The sequence below is a fragment of the Globicephala melas genome, chromosome 6, assembly GCF_963455315.2.
Source record: "Globicephala melas chromosome 6, mGloMel1.2, whole genome shotgun sequence".
Classification (NCBI taxonomy): domain Eukaryota; kingdom Metazoa; phylum Chordata; class Mammalia; order Artiodactyla; family Delphinidae; genus Globicephala; species Globicephala melas.
Genome location: NC_083319.1, coordinates 100,131,587 through 100,143,012, shown reverse-complemented (window position 1 = coordinate 100,143,012; position 11,426 = coordinate 100,131,587). Strand labels below are relative to the sequence as shown.

Genomic DNA, 11,426 nt, shown 5'->3' with positions numbered 1-11,426 from the left:
GGGAGAACCGTCTTTGATATCCCCCCATCGCGCCCACTCCCACCCGCTCTGGATCCAGTCAGAGCTCCACACACTCCTGCCTCCTGCTGGCCTGTTCCGTAGGGAATGCAGGCCGCCCTGCGGTCCCAGCCAACTGGTTCGGGGTGCACCCCCTCCTCCCAGCACAGCGCTGTGCACGCGGCCCCCTTCCCGAGCAGCCCTGCTGGCCTTTTTCTCCAGGGACTATTATTTTGGGAGAGTGCTGAGTTCAGCACCGCGGCAAGCTGTAGCGGGACGCGCCCTTCTGTCCTCAGCTGGCCCTCCGGAGCTGGCCCGGGGCCCGGCGGCTCTACCCCTCGTGCAGCAGCCCTTCCTACACAGGGTCACCGCGTCCAACCACGGCCACCGTCCGACAGCCCCAAGGTTGTCAAGACAGGTGGCAGAGGAGCTGTGGGTGGGAGAAGCAGAGCTGTGCAAGGGGCACAGCCCAGTCTCACTCCTGCTCCTAGAAAACCCAGCAAGTTGGGGCCCTCATCAGCACCCCCAGAACCCGAAGCCGGGGGTCACCAGCCTCCCAGGGTTTGCCTTAAAGCCAAAGGAGCGGGCTGGCCCTCAGCCAACTGACCGCGCACGGGGCAACTTGGGTGGGTGTGTGTGTGCAGGACGAGGGCCTCGCAGGAGGCTTGTATAAACCCTCCTGCTCTGCAGCCTGCTCTGTGCCCTGGCAGCAGGACAGAGTGACGGCACGGCCCTGCTCTCATGGAGGCGGGGCCTCGGCCACGACTGTCAGTTGAGTCCAGCTGGGAGGAGGCCCAGGGCCGCCCAAGATACTTGTGTCCGGTGGCGGATTAGCTGCCGGAGCCCAGGCTGCGCCCACCTTTCTCCCTGCTGAGCAGAGGGCTCTGTCCCACCAGGTGGGCCCCCAGGGTTGGGGGCTGCAGGGTGGGAAGGGCGCCCCCTGCAGAGGGCCAGCAGCACTACGGGCTCCTTCCATTCCAGGTGCCCAAGAGCTGGACCATGAGGCTGGCCGTGGCAGCCCTGCTCCTGGGCCTCACGATGATGGCCACCGGAGACGAGGGGGACAAGGACCCGTGCGTGTACGAAGCCCTGCCTGACAACGACGCTGTCCTCTGCAAGTAAGGCTGGGCGGCCCCCCTACCCCAGAGGGCAGAGGGAGGAGGGCTCCGGGAACCGAGGGCCACTGCCTCACAAGGCGGCCTCTGTGGACAGGCAGAGCATGAGTCAGCTCTGGGGCCACCCGGCTGGAGGACAACACCCAGGGAAGGATTTTGAGACGGGCCCGGGCCGTCCGTCCAGACGGCGGTTCTTCCAGGATCGGGAGGGCACACGGACCTGGCCGGCTCCCCCTGGGGCCTCCACACCGGAGGGGCCCTGTGGGGCTGGCCTCACCCTCCCTGCTGGGAGCCCAAGAGAGACCATCCCTGCCTACAGCCTTGAAGGCTCCTTCCCCCCAGCAAAGTGGCATTTTAAAGAAAAGTGGCATTTGACACACGGTGTGTGATGGTACCCTCCCTGTGAGAGGTGGTTGTTTGCTTTTCTCTAACAAGGCCCCGGGAATGTCAGGACAGGCAGGAGTGTGGCCACTGGACGTCGTTCAAAGAAGAGGCTGGGCGTGGGAGGCTGGCTGTGTCCCTTCCAACGGTGCAAGCTTCTCCCCTTCTGCGTCAGAAGTCAGCTCTCTCCTCACCCACTGTGGGTCAGAAAAGCCAGTCTTCATTGTCCTGGAGTCATGGGCCATCCTGAGGGCTGCCCAGGCCACGTTGCTGCCAACACCCTCCGCCAGCCTGGTGGCCGAGGACACTGGCATCCCACTGAGGCCATCAGAGGTCAGAGCGGGTCAAGGACTCTCACTTCTTACTCTGTCTCCTTGAGTACATTTGAATTCTTACAGACATGACTTTTAGAAAGAAAAATGTTTTCCCTTAAAAAGTTAGATAGGGCTTCCCTGGTGGCGCAGTGGTTGAGAGTCCGCCTGCCGATGCAGGGGACACGGGTTCGTGCCCCGGTCCGGGAGGATCCCACATGCCGCGGAGCAACTAGACCCGTGAGCCATGGCCGCTGAGCCTTCGCATCCGGAGCCTGTGCTCCGCAAGGGGAGAGGCCGCAACAGTGAGAGGCCCGCGTACCGCAAAAAAAAAAAAAAAAAAAAAAATTAGATAGTTGAATTCCCCCCCCCCAAAAAAAATAGACACTGATTTTGTTCCATTTTTTAACTCTGGTGAAACAGTCCTGTGTGCAGTTTTGTGTGGGGCAGGAGGGAACAGCTACCCCTGCCATGTGGGCACCAATGCTCTGGGTGCTCTGCTGAGTGGGACCTTCCCAGGAGTGGACAGTCCTTTCCCTCTGGCAGGCAAGTCAAGCCCCGCAAGCTGGGGATGACAGCAGGCCCAGGGCAAGGCCAGGCCGGGCTATGATCACAGCCCCATACAGAGCGCCCCTGTATGTTCCCTGTGGAACATGTAGAACGTGATCACATGTGTACGGTCACTGGAGGAGACCGGCTTGCACCCCAGCTGCCCCAGGCTCGGCCCTGCAGACGTCCGCACACTCGCACCCCGGTGGCCTGTGTACTGTGGCACATGCGGGAGCTCTGGGGCACCTGCTACCTGCCAGGAGTTCTGCTGGCGATTTTAAATCTTTGACTTATTTCATTGTTAACATAACCCACCAAGTAGGTGTTATCATCCCCATTTTGAAGATGAGGAATCCCCAGAGATTAAATAACTTGCCCACAGTGCTCACACACCTGACAAGTGGCAGAGCTAGGATTCAACCCCCCTCGTCTGACTACACGCATGCTCTTTCCCCACCCACCTTTAGCGGCTGACCTTCCTCCAGGGCCCAGAGTATCTCAAGGAAAGGGGAGCTCTCTCAGTCCATCTGGGCTGCTATAACACAATGCCACAGACTGCGTGGCTTACAAAGGACAAAAACTTATTTCCCAGCACTCTGGAGGTTGAGAAGTCCAAGATCAAGTCACCAGCAGATTCTGTGTCTGGTGAGAACCTGCTTCCTGACTCATAGATGGCCATCTTCTTGCTGTTTCCCACAGAGGGGAAGGGGTAAGAGAGCTCTCTGGGGACTCTTTTATAAGGGTGCTAATCCCATTCATGAGGGTTCCACCCTCATGACCTAAGCACCTCCCAATGGCCCCACTTCCTAATTCCATCTCACGGGGGGCTGGGATTTCAACCTAATGATTTTTCAGTCCATTGCAAGAGTCACTCTCAGGACTTCTTAGAAGACACCAGCAGATCCCCAGTTTGAGAAACATGGACTTACAGCACTAAGCCTGCCTGGTAGGACGATGGCTTTTGATTGTAAATCATCATTGCACAAGGGAAGCTTTTGTTTGTAAAAGATCACCACTGAATGAGAACACATCAAGGACATATCAGACCCCAGAGGAGAGATCAGTATGCTGGAGCCCCTCCCCAAGAGCCCTGCTCAGCTCAGGCTTCTGACTCCACCGAGAGACTGCCCCCAGAAAAGCACCTCCTTTCACGGGTATTGTTAGAGTCTAATAGGGAATTCTTGAAGTTAGGACTCAATACCTAAAGGTATTAATCTATAAGGGAGGAATTTTTTGTGCTGTGACAAGCAGTGGGGAAACATTGTTAAGAGAAAAGTTCTCCCAGAATAATACCTTACCCACTCCTGAGAAAGCCAGACTGGACTGACAAAAACTCGGAGAGTCAGAACCCTAGGCTCGGTCTCAGAAGTGAAGGAACCATAGTCGTCCAACCCTGACCCAATGGGTGAACCTACTCAACACCCCTCTCCCTGCTGCCTCCGCACGTGTGGCCTCAGTGGACTGTCCCAGGGACCAGGACCTGCCTCCCCAAGCCCTCTCTTCTGTGCTGAAAAGCTTCCCCCTCAGAGGGAACACCTTTATGTCAAGGCGGGGGCTGCCTTTCTTTCACTTCACCCCATTCTTCCTAGTTTTGCCCCCAGGCACTGGATAGAACAAATCTAGTCTCTGGAGGGTCCTTCAGCTGTTTGGACACAGATGTCATACCCCCCACCTTCACCCGCTGCTCTTTCTTCTCTGGGCATCCACCTCCCATCCTTCAATTCCTCCTTAGGGGCTTTGTTCTGGGCTCCCGCTTTCGAGAAGAGTCAGTTGGAGACAGACCCACACTGAGAACCATGCAGCAGAGGGTGGGTTGCCCCCCGAGCCCCCAGGCGCCTCTGTGAAGGCTACCTTCCCTCCATGGGCCTTTTGGTCTCCCTCGCTTTGGGGCAGGTGGGATTTGGAGCTTTTTTCATACCTGATCTGGTTCTTACAATGCTGAAGGGACTTCTGTGACCATCCAGTCCCAGGGAAGTGCAGACAAGACTCTGCAGCCCTTCTCTATTGCCTACAGCACAACACCCCAAACCTAGCAGCAGCACACGTTTATCGCCTCGGTTTCTCTGCGCATGGCCCAGCTGGGCACCTCTGGCCCAGGCTCTCAGGAGGCTGCCGTCCAGCTGTTGTCTGGGGCTGCAGTCTCATCTGAAGGATGTGACTTGCAGGCAACATGTGGGCTTCCATCCCTGGGCAGGCAGCGCTCCGTGGGTATGACGGGGACCTGGGGGGGACGGACCTCACTCCTGGTCCCCTGGCATGTACCCTGTGAAGGCACTCTCTGGGGCTTTAGGCCCACTCACCAAATGTCAACTCGGTGATTTTGCTTAACTGTTTTAACATTTGCAGCAGTTCTACTGGGATCAAAAGAGGAGGAACTTTTGTTCCCTGGGGAAGGCCCCCTCTGGTTCTCAGTTTCCCTCCTCCCCACCCCTTGCCTCTCCCAGTTCCGGGCTGTGGGCTGAATCTCCATCTCTCTGCCAGTAGAGGGTCCCCTCTCTCAGCCTCGGATCTCGATAGCTGCAGTGGCAGGGAACTGTGGCAGAAACAACCCAAAAATTCCTTAAAATGCTGCCGTGATGGGAAATGAAAATCCATCCTCTAAAACTTCTTTAAAAGCTATTAAAACTATGCCATTGGAAAGGCACTACTGTAAACTTGCAAGGAGTTAAACTGGCTTCAGTGAATAGTCCTGCTTCAAGGGGCCTGAGTCCTGGCCTTGGCTGTGCCGGTCTGAGGAAGCATCCTGTGTCTGCAGACTTGGGCTACCTCTGCCCAAGGCAGGACCTCAGGATCCACTGGAAGGGGTGGGGTGGTGGGAGGGGGAATGTGGGACTCTCCAGCGGGAAGTGATCCCTGTACTTCTCCCGGGTCCTGACCTCGGGAGCTCCCCTCCAGATCTACTCCCCCAGGGACATTCTCAGGGGTGCCCTTCAGGCATCACCCCCAGCAGGAAACGTGGCCAGCTCCGGGTGACCACTGTGGAGCTGGTCTGCCATGCTGGGCTTTTGGAAAGGCTGAGCGAATCATCTTAACCAAATGACCCCAGGCCTTGGTGATAAAACATGACAGTAGGATAGGGAAGAAGGGCAAGCAAAAAAAAAAAAAACGTTGACACAGAGGTGTTTTTCCTGTATCTGTTTGAAAGCCTGGTTTCCATCCCTGAGTTTCAAATACAAGTGAGCCCTTAAGTCTAACCCTGGTGAAGGTGTGGGATCAGCCTGCACGGCAAGCCCAGTTCTCAGGGCACTTGTGCAGTTCAGAGCTTCTCAGGGAGAAAGTAGATAAATGGATGCACACCACGGACTTAGGGACTAGGTATTTTCCCCCCTGAGAGATATTTGCATTTTGAAAGCACAGTGAATGGCAGATTGAGAGCCTAGGGTAGGGGCAATGCATCACCCAAAGAAGTGGGTTATTTAATTACTGGTGGGATTTGCAGGTATGGAGAGGGTCTTGATAATTTAGGGGCCAGAAAAGTCTGTGCCCATGAAGAAGCCTGTGCTAACTTGCTAAACCTTTCTTTATGTAATAAGAACATTCCAGAAAAGCAATGTGAATATATTGTTCTTATACGTCCAGTCCTACTTTAAAGACACTGACCAGGTTTGCCTCTGGATGTATATATTTTTTGAGAAGTAAACACTGACAGTAATGAGTACTTTCTGACCCCTGATAACCTGCCAGGCTCCGTTGTAAACACAAATCACCATTTTACTCCTCTTAGCGACCCTACAAATAGGTATTATTAGTGTCCCCATTTTACAGGTAGAGAAACTGAGGCACAAGTGGTCAAGTAACTCAGGCTACACAGGTCAGACTGAAGCCTTACGCACCCCGGGCTCCCCTAAGATCCTGACATGGGCCAACCACCTCCCTCTCTCCCTAGGGGCCTTAAGGTTTTCTACCCAGAGTTGGGGAACCTCGGCTGCCTGGTTGTTCCGGAATGCAACAACTACAGACAGAAGATCACCTACTGGACCGAGCCGATCGTTAAGTTCCCTGGGGCCTTGGACGTGAGTGAGCCAGCCTGGCTGGATGGGAGGGTCATGGGTCTCGAGTTCCCTCTGGGTTTGCTCATCTGGGTGACACGAAGCCACGTGCAGAGCCAGCTGGGTTGGCTTTGGTGGTACCAGATGGCCGTTGCTATAAGCACGTGCCTTCTTTAGAGCAGCCCCGCCACCTTGGAGGAGGGTGGGGTGGGTAGGAGGGCCGCGGGCGGGAGCTTTGGTGGGGCTCCGGGGCCGCTCCGCCGGGGCCTCTCCCTCTCCTGGGCCCCTGAGCCTGGCTCCTCAGTCAACATGGCGACCAGCCGGGGTGTGCTTTGGAGTCGGCAGAGAGAAGGAGGAGAGAGGGGCTTGTGGGGACTTGCTTCTCAGGGTGCAGAGTGGCTGGGCTTTCAGAGTGATCTGAATGGGGAGGGACCCGGCTCTTAACGGGCAGCGCCTCTCACGTAGGTTAAACAAGCAGAGGTCCGTGCCCTTGACTCTTGGGCATCCCAATATGACAGTCGCTCAGAAGTTTGCCCCGAGGGGTAGGAAATAAAAAATAGAAACATTTTAAGAATTGTCAATAACTGTTCCTTTTGCTGGGAAATGATTGGCACCATCTTGTTCTGGAAGCTTCCCTGGGCTTGGGGATGCGATAAACCTGGGGAAGGGCGCTGGGGCGTGGGAAACGGGGCTGCAGCTGCTGGGGAAGCTGCTCCAGTGTCCTGGTCAATGTCTCTGTCTTCCTTGACTCTAGGCTGAGCCCCCAGAGTGTCAGGGGTGGAGGGTGACCCTCGCTTTGTCTGCGTGTTTTAGTCAGAGGTGCCAGTGTCAACCTAGGCACAAGGACTGTTTTGTGTCCAGGACTCAGGCCACAAAGGCGTGGAGACAGAAGGGTCATGGCCGGGATGTGACCACATGCGCACTGCGGTCAGCCTCCTGGTCCCCTCTGTTCACCGTGGCAGGGAGAGTCCACAGAGGGCTCCTCCCTTCTGTCGGTCCAGCCTGGGGGCTGTCAACACAGGTATACCTAGATAACAGGTTCTAGGGTGGGGAGCTGCACAGACTACCAGGAAGCAGAGGGGAAGATTTTTCTTTCTTCTTTTTTTTTTCTCTGGCAGCACCTCAGGGCTTGCAGGATCTTGTTTCTCCCACCAGGGATCAAACCCGGGGCCCCAGCAGTGAGAGTGCTGAGTCCTAACCTCTGGACTGCCAGGGAATTCCCGAGATTTTTCTTTCTTTAACTGCCTTTCACTATCAGGGAACAAATAAGTGGCGATATGTCTCAATTTATGAGGCTGAGAACATGAAGAACATGAATAGCCTTTGACAGGCTATTGTGTTTGTCACCGTGACAAACATCCTTTCCTCTGGGAGGCTAAGAAAGCAAGTCATGAAGACGCCTTCTGGGTGTCCTCTCCCTCCATCCTCCCAAGCCTGGCACACATGCACACGCATGCACATGCACGTGCACACACGCACACGTCAGCCCTCCCCACCGGAAACCCTTGGGCTGGGTCACACCCCTGGACGGGCAGGACAAGCAGAGGAAACGTAAGCCTCGGTGATTGTAACTCAGGACAGGAGCAGGGCAGGAGCCTAATCCTCTAGGGAAGAGTATAACGCTGTCCCATGGGACAAGACTCTCGCCTTCACCCTTACTTCACTTGTTCTTAAGGAGTGAAGAGTTTGGACCAAATACTTTCACAGTCCAGTGACTGTCCCGAGAGGGAGTCTAAGGCAAGAGCTCCATCCCATGTGCTATTGCTACAGATGTCCACTAGATGGCAGTGTAGACTTTCCTGAGTACCTGGTGCCCTTAGGAGGGGCAAGTTTAAAGCCCGTTTGGGAAGCTTTTGCATTTGATCCAGTCTAGTTGGTACTGATTGTCCTGGGGTACGGACACAAAACGCAGAGAAGATATCACCCCCTCCAGATCCTGAAATCTCCTATCCTGTCTCAGCTCAGAGGTGGGGCAGGGGAGAAAATCTGGAGATTGATGAAGGATGCAGAGCTGAGGTTAAGAAATCCAAGGAGGGCAGAGATTTCACAAAGGACGGCTCGGTCAGAGTGGTGGAAAGAAAGAAAAAGTAGTATTCTACTGCTATAGAACTAAAGTTTATGGAAATCTGCCCTTTGAGAAGGCAGGTTCAGCTAGAGTATCAAAAGCTTCCATTTATTGTGTGGTACTTACTTTATGTTGGAGACTATTCATGTGTCGTTTCATTTAATGTGCTCGTCAAGTTAAGTATTTCTTTAGTCAAGACTGTTAGTAGCAAGTGACAAAAATCAACTCAAACTGGCTTGTGCCAAAAAAGAGGGAAGGTGTTACTGGTTCACAAACTGAAAGCTCCAGGGAATACTTCAGGCATGGCTGGATCCAGGTGCTCAAATGACGTCACCAGGAATCTATCTGTCCCTTTTCTCTACTTTTTTTCTGTGCTCGTTTTTTATGTAAATAGACTCTTTCCTTGTGGTGCCAAAGATGACCTCATCATCTTCAGAGTTATGTTTTACTAGTTTATTAACCCACTGGCAATAGATTGGCCCCATCCAACCATTAAAGGTCCCAAAACTTGTCCTGTTTGGATTACATGACCGTCCCTGACCCAAACAGTGATGCTGGGCAGTCCCACTTAATCTACAAGGGCTGAGAGCAGAAGAGGATTGTTCCCCCAAAGGAGAATCAAGGTGCAGGGGGAAAGGATGTTGGGTAGGAAAAACAAGAGAAGGTGCAGGGCCCCTCAAAAGTGGGGGCGGGGGAGCCTGAGTCCTTAGTAACAGAGACGAAAATGAAGGCATTTCCTCTGGGACAGGGCCTGATGGAAAAAGCAAGAGGTTGGTGACTGGCTATGTGGAGACAGTGCCTCGCTTCAAAGGGGATTAAAACAATGCCACCAAAGCAGCAGCTGCCAGTGGACATGCTCAGGGAGCCCCCCCACCGAGCAAGCCCCGAAGCCCTGGAAGGAGGGGCCCAGAGGTCAGGGGACAGCGTCTCTGTGCCCAGCAGGGGTCTTCCTTCCTGCACACCATTGCTCAGGCCACTTCCCCAGACTTGGACCCTGTATTCTGGGATACCCTGCCCCTACCAAGACGCTTTCTCCTCCAAGAAGCCTTCCTTGACTGCCTCCCTCTGGGTCCCACCCCCATCTCACTCAGGTCTCTTCTTTCTCCAAGCGTTTTTCCCCTACCCTCCAAACCCAGTGTTTACTTGCCTCTGTCTTGTATTGCTTATTCATATCTCCCATAGCCTCAACCAGTTTATAAGCTCTAGGAAAGCAAGACCATGTGTTGTATTTCTTTGAACCACCCACAGTCCCTACCAGCATCGCAGACCCCGCGTTGGCTGACTGGGTGGCCAGGTGGCCGAATGAATGAATGAAGGAGTGCATGAACGGCAGGTGGACGGACGCCTTCTGGAGGGGGAGCTCTGAGGTGTGTGAGCCCGGTGGTTTGCACTTTAAGCTGCCGGGTGTCCTGGCGCCTCTGCAGAACGCCGGGTCAGCACTAGTCTCTCCTCCGCCAGGGTGGATGGGGTCTGGGGTGGATAGGAGGAAGCAGAGAGAGAAGAGGAAGTCAGGTGGGCTCCCGAGAAGGCAAAGTAGTGCAGGAAAGTGTGGATGGTCCTGGTGCCGACAGCCGCTGAGGGCTGAGAGAGGTGCTGAGGTAAGAGGAAGCTTTTCTCCCCTGGTGCTGTGACAAACATTAAGAGGCAAACATCTCGAAATGCATCCCTTCTCAAGCCAGCGAAGACTGAAAGGCCCTCCAGAAGCTTCTTAACTGGGGCTTAGTCTTCACCTTGAATTTAACCCGCTGGAATCCTTTTGAAGGGAAGAAATTGCCGTTACGTGGGGAACGTGCATTGCATTAGAAGGAAGGAACGCAGACCACAGCTGTCCTTCCTGCGGTCCCTTGGCTTTCCAGTCAGACTCGGCTCAGCCCTATTCTCCTCCTCAGAAAGCTGGTGACCCCGAGTGTCCTCCTCCTGGGCTGGGCAGGCACGTCCCCATGTCACCCTGGGCCTGCAGCATCTCTGTGTCTGCCTTTTGGGGACCACCTCCCTGCCCTTGGCAGCCCAAGGTAGAGACACAAGTTTGGGCACAAATCTTCTAGGCCTGGAAATCTGGAGACGTCCACGTGTGGTAGGGTCACAGACGCTCCTCGATGAAAGAGACCTTGGAGCTCCCCGGCCCACCTCCCATCCTTCTTTTTATGCACAGAGAGAAAAATGGGAGCTGCTGCCGTCATGAAGTAGTTAGCAGAGGCAGGACACAGGGTGCCGACACGCGGGGTAGTTCTGGTCAGAGCAGCCCCTGATGGGTGAGGCAGGCCCCCCCGGCTCGTTCAGGAAAAGATACCGAGAGGGAGCGTGCACACGTGCCGGGGCAGCTAAGTGCATCTGCTCCTGGGACAGCCGCCGGCACGCAATTTGGTGCTGGGGATGTGAAATGATTCACTAACAAATACAGATGGAACACACAGGCACCCTCTTAGTGCTGGAGATTCAAAGATAAAGGGCACCGTCAGGGAGCTCCCAAGTCTAAGGTGGGGAGACAGACAGGTGGACGGATAGCAGGGACACGGTGTCAGTGCTTCAGGACAGGAACCTCAGGTAGCACGAGGGCCAGGAGCGGCCTCCAGGAGGGGGTGACCCCAAGCTGACCTGTGCTGGTGACTCGGCAGGGGATAGACAGGGGAGCAGGGTTGGCCAGGTGTGGGATGAGGCTCCAGAGAGGGCAGGACCATGCTCTGAGGGGCCACAGGTGCTGGTTCGTGGGCCCTGGTGTGGAGTCTGAATTTTATTGTGAAGCCAGACTGGGGAAGGGGCGTCACCGTTCGATTTTTAGGCTGATGGATGTGATCGGATTAGCAATTCAGGAAGGTCACTTGGGTAGGTCACTGAGGTGCAGGTGGGAGGATGGAAGAAAGGTGAGGCTGGAGTCAGGGAGAGTACCTGCTGAAACAGAAGGGCAATGGCATGGACCGGGGCCTGAGCTTGAGGGTGTAAAGGAGGTCGAATCCATGGAGCTTGGTGACTGTGGAGGAACGGGGATTGCAGGGAAGGAGAGAGTTGGGATGACCCTTGG

At 55.0% G+C, this 11,426-nt stretch overlaps 1 protein-coding gene across 1 annotated transcript in view; it reads left to right on the top strand.

Annotated features, from left to right (window-relative positions):
• The first annotated feature begins 795 nt into the window (after positions 1-795).
• PEBP4 (phosphatidylethanolamine binding protein 4) overlaps positions 796-11,426 on the top strand; it is a 212,760-nt gene continuing 202,129 nt past the window's right edge. The window contains exons 1-3 of the mRNA XM_060300032.1: positions 796-893; positions 979-1,115; positions 6,240-6,366. Of these exons, the coding sequence (XP_060156015.1) occupies positions 997-1,115; positions 6,240-6,366 (246 nt within the window). The 5' untranslated portion in view covers positions 796-893; positions 979-996. The remainder of the gene's footprint in view (positions 894-978; positions 1,116-6,239; positions 6,367-11,426) is intronic.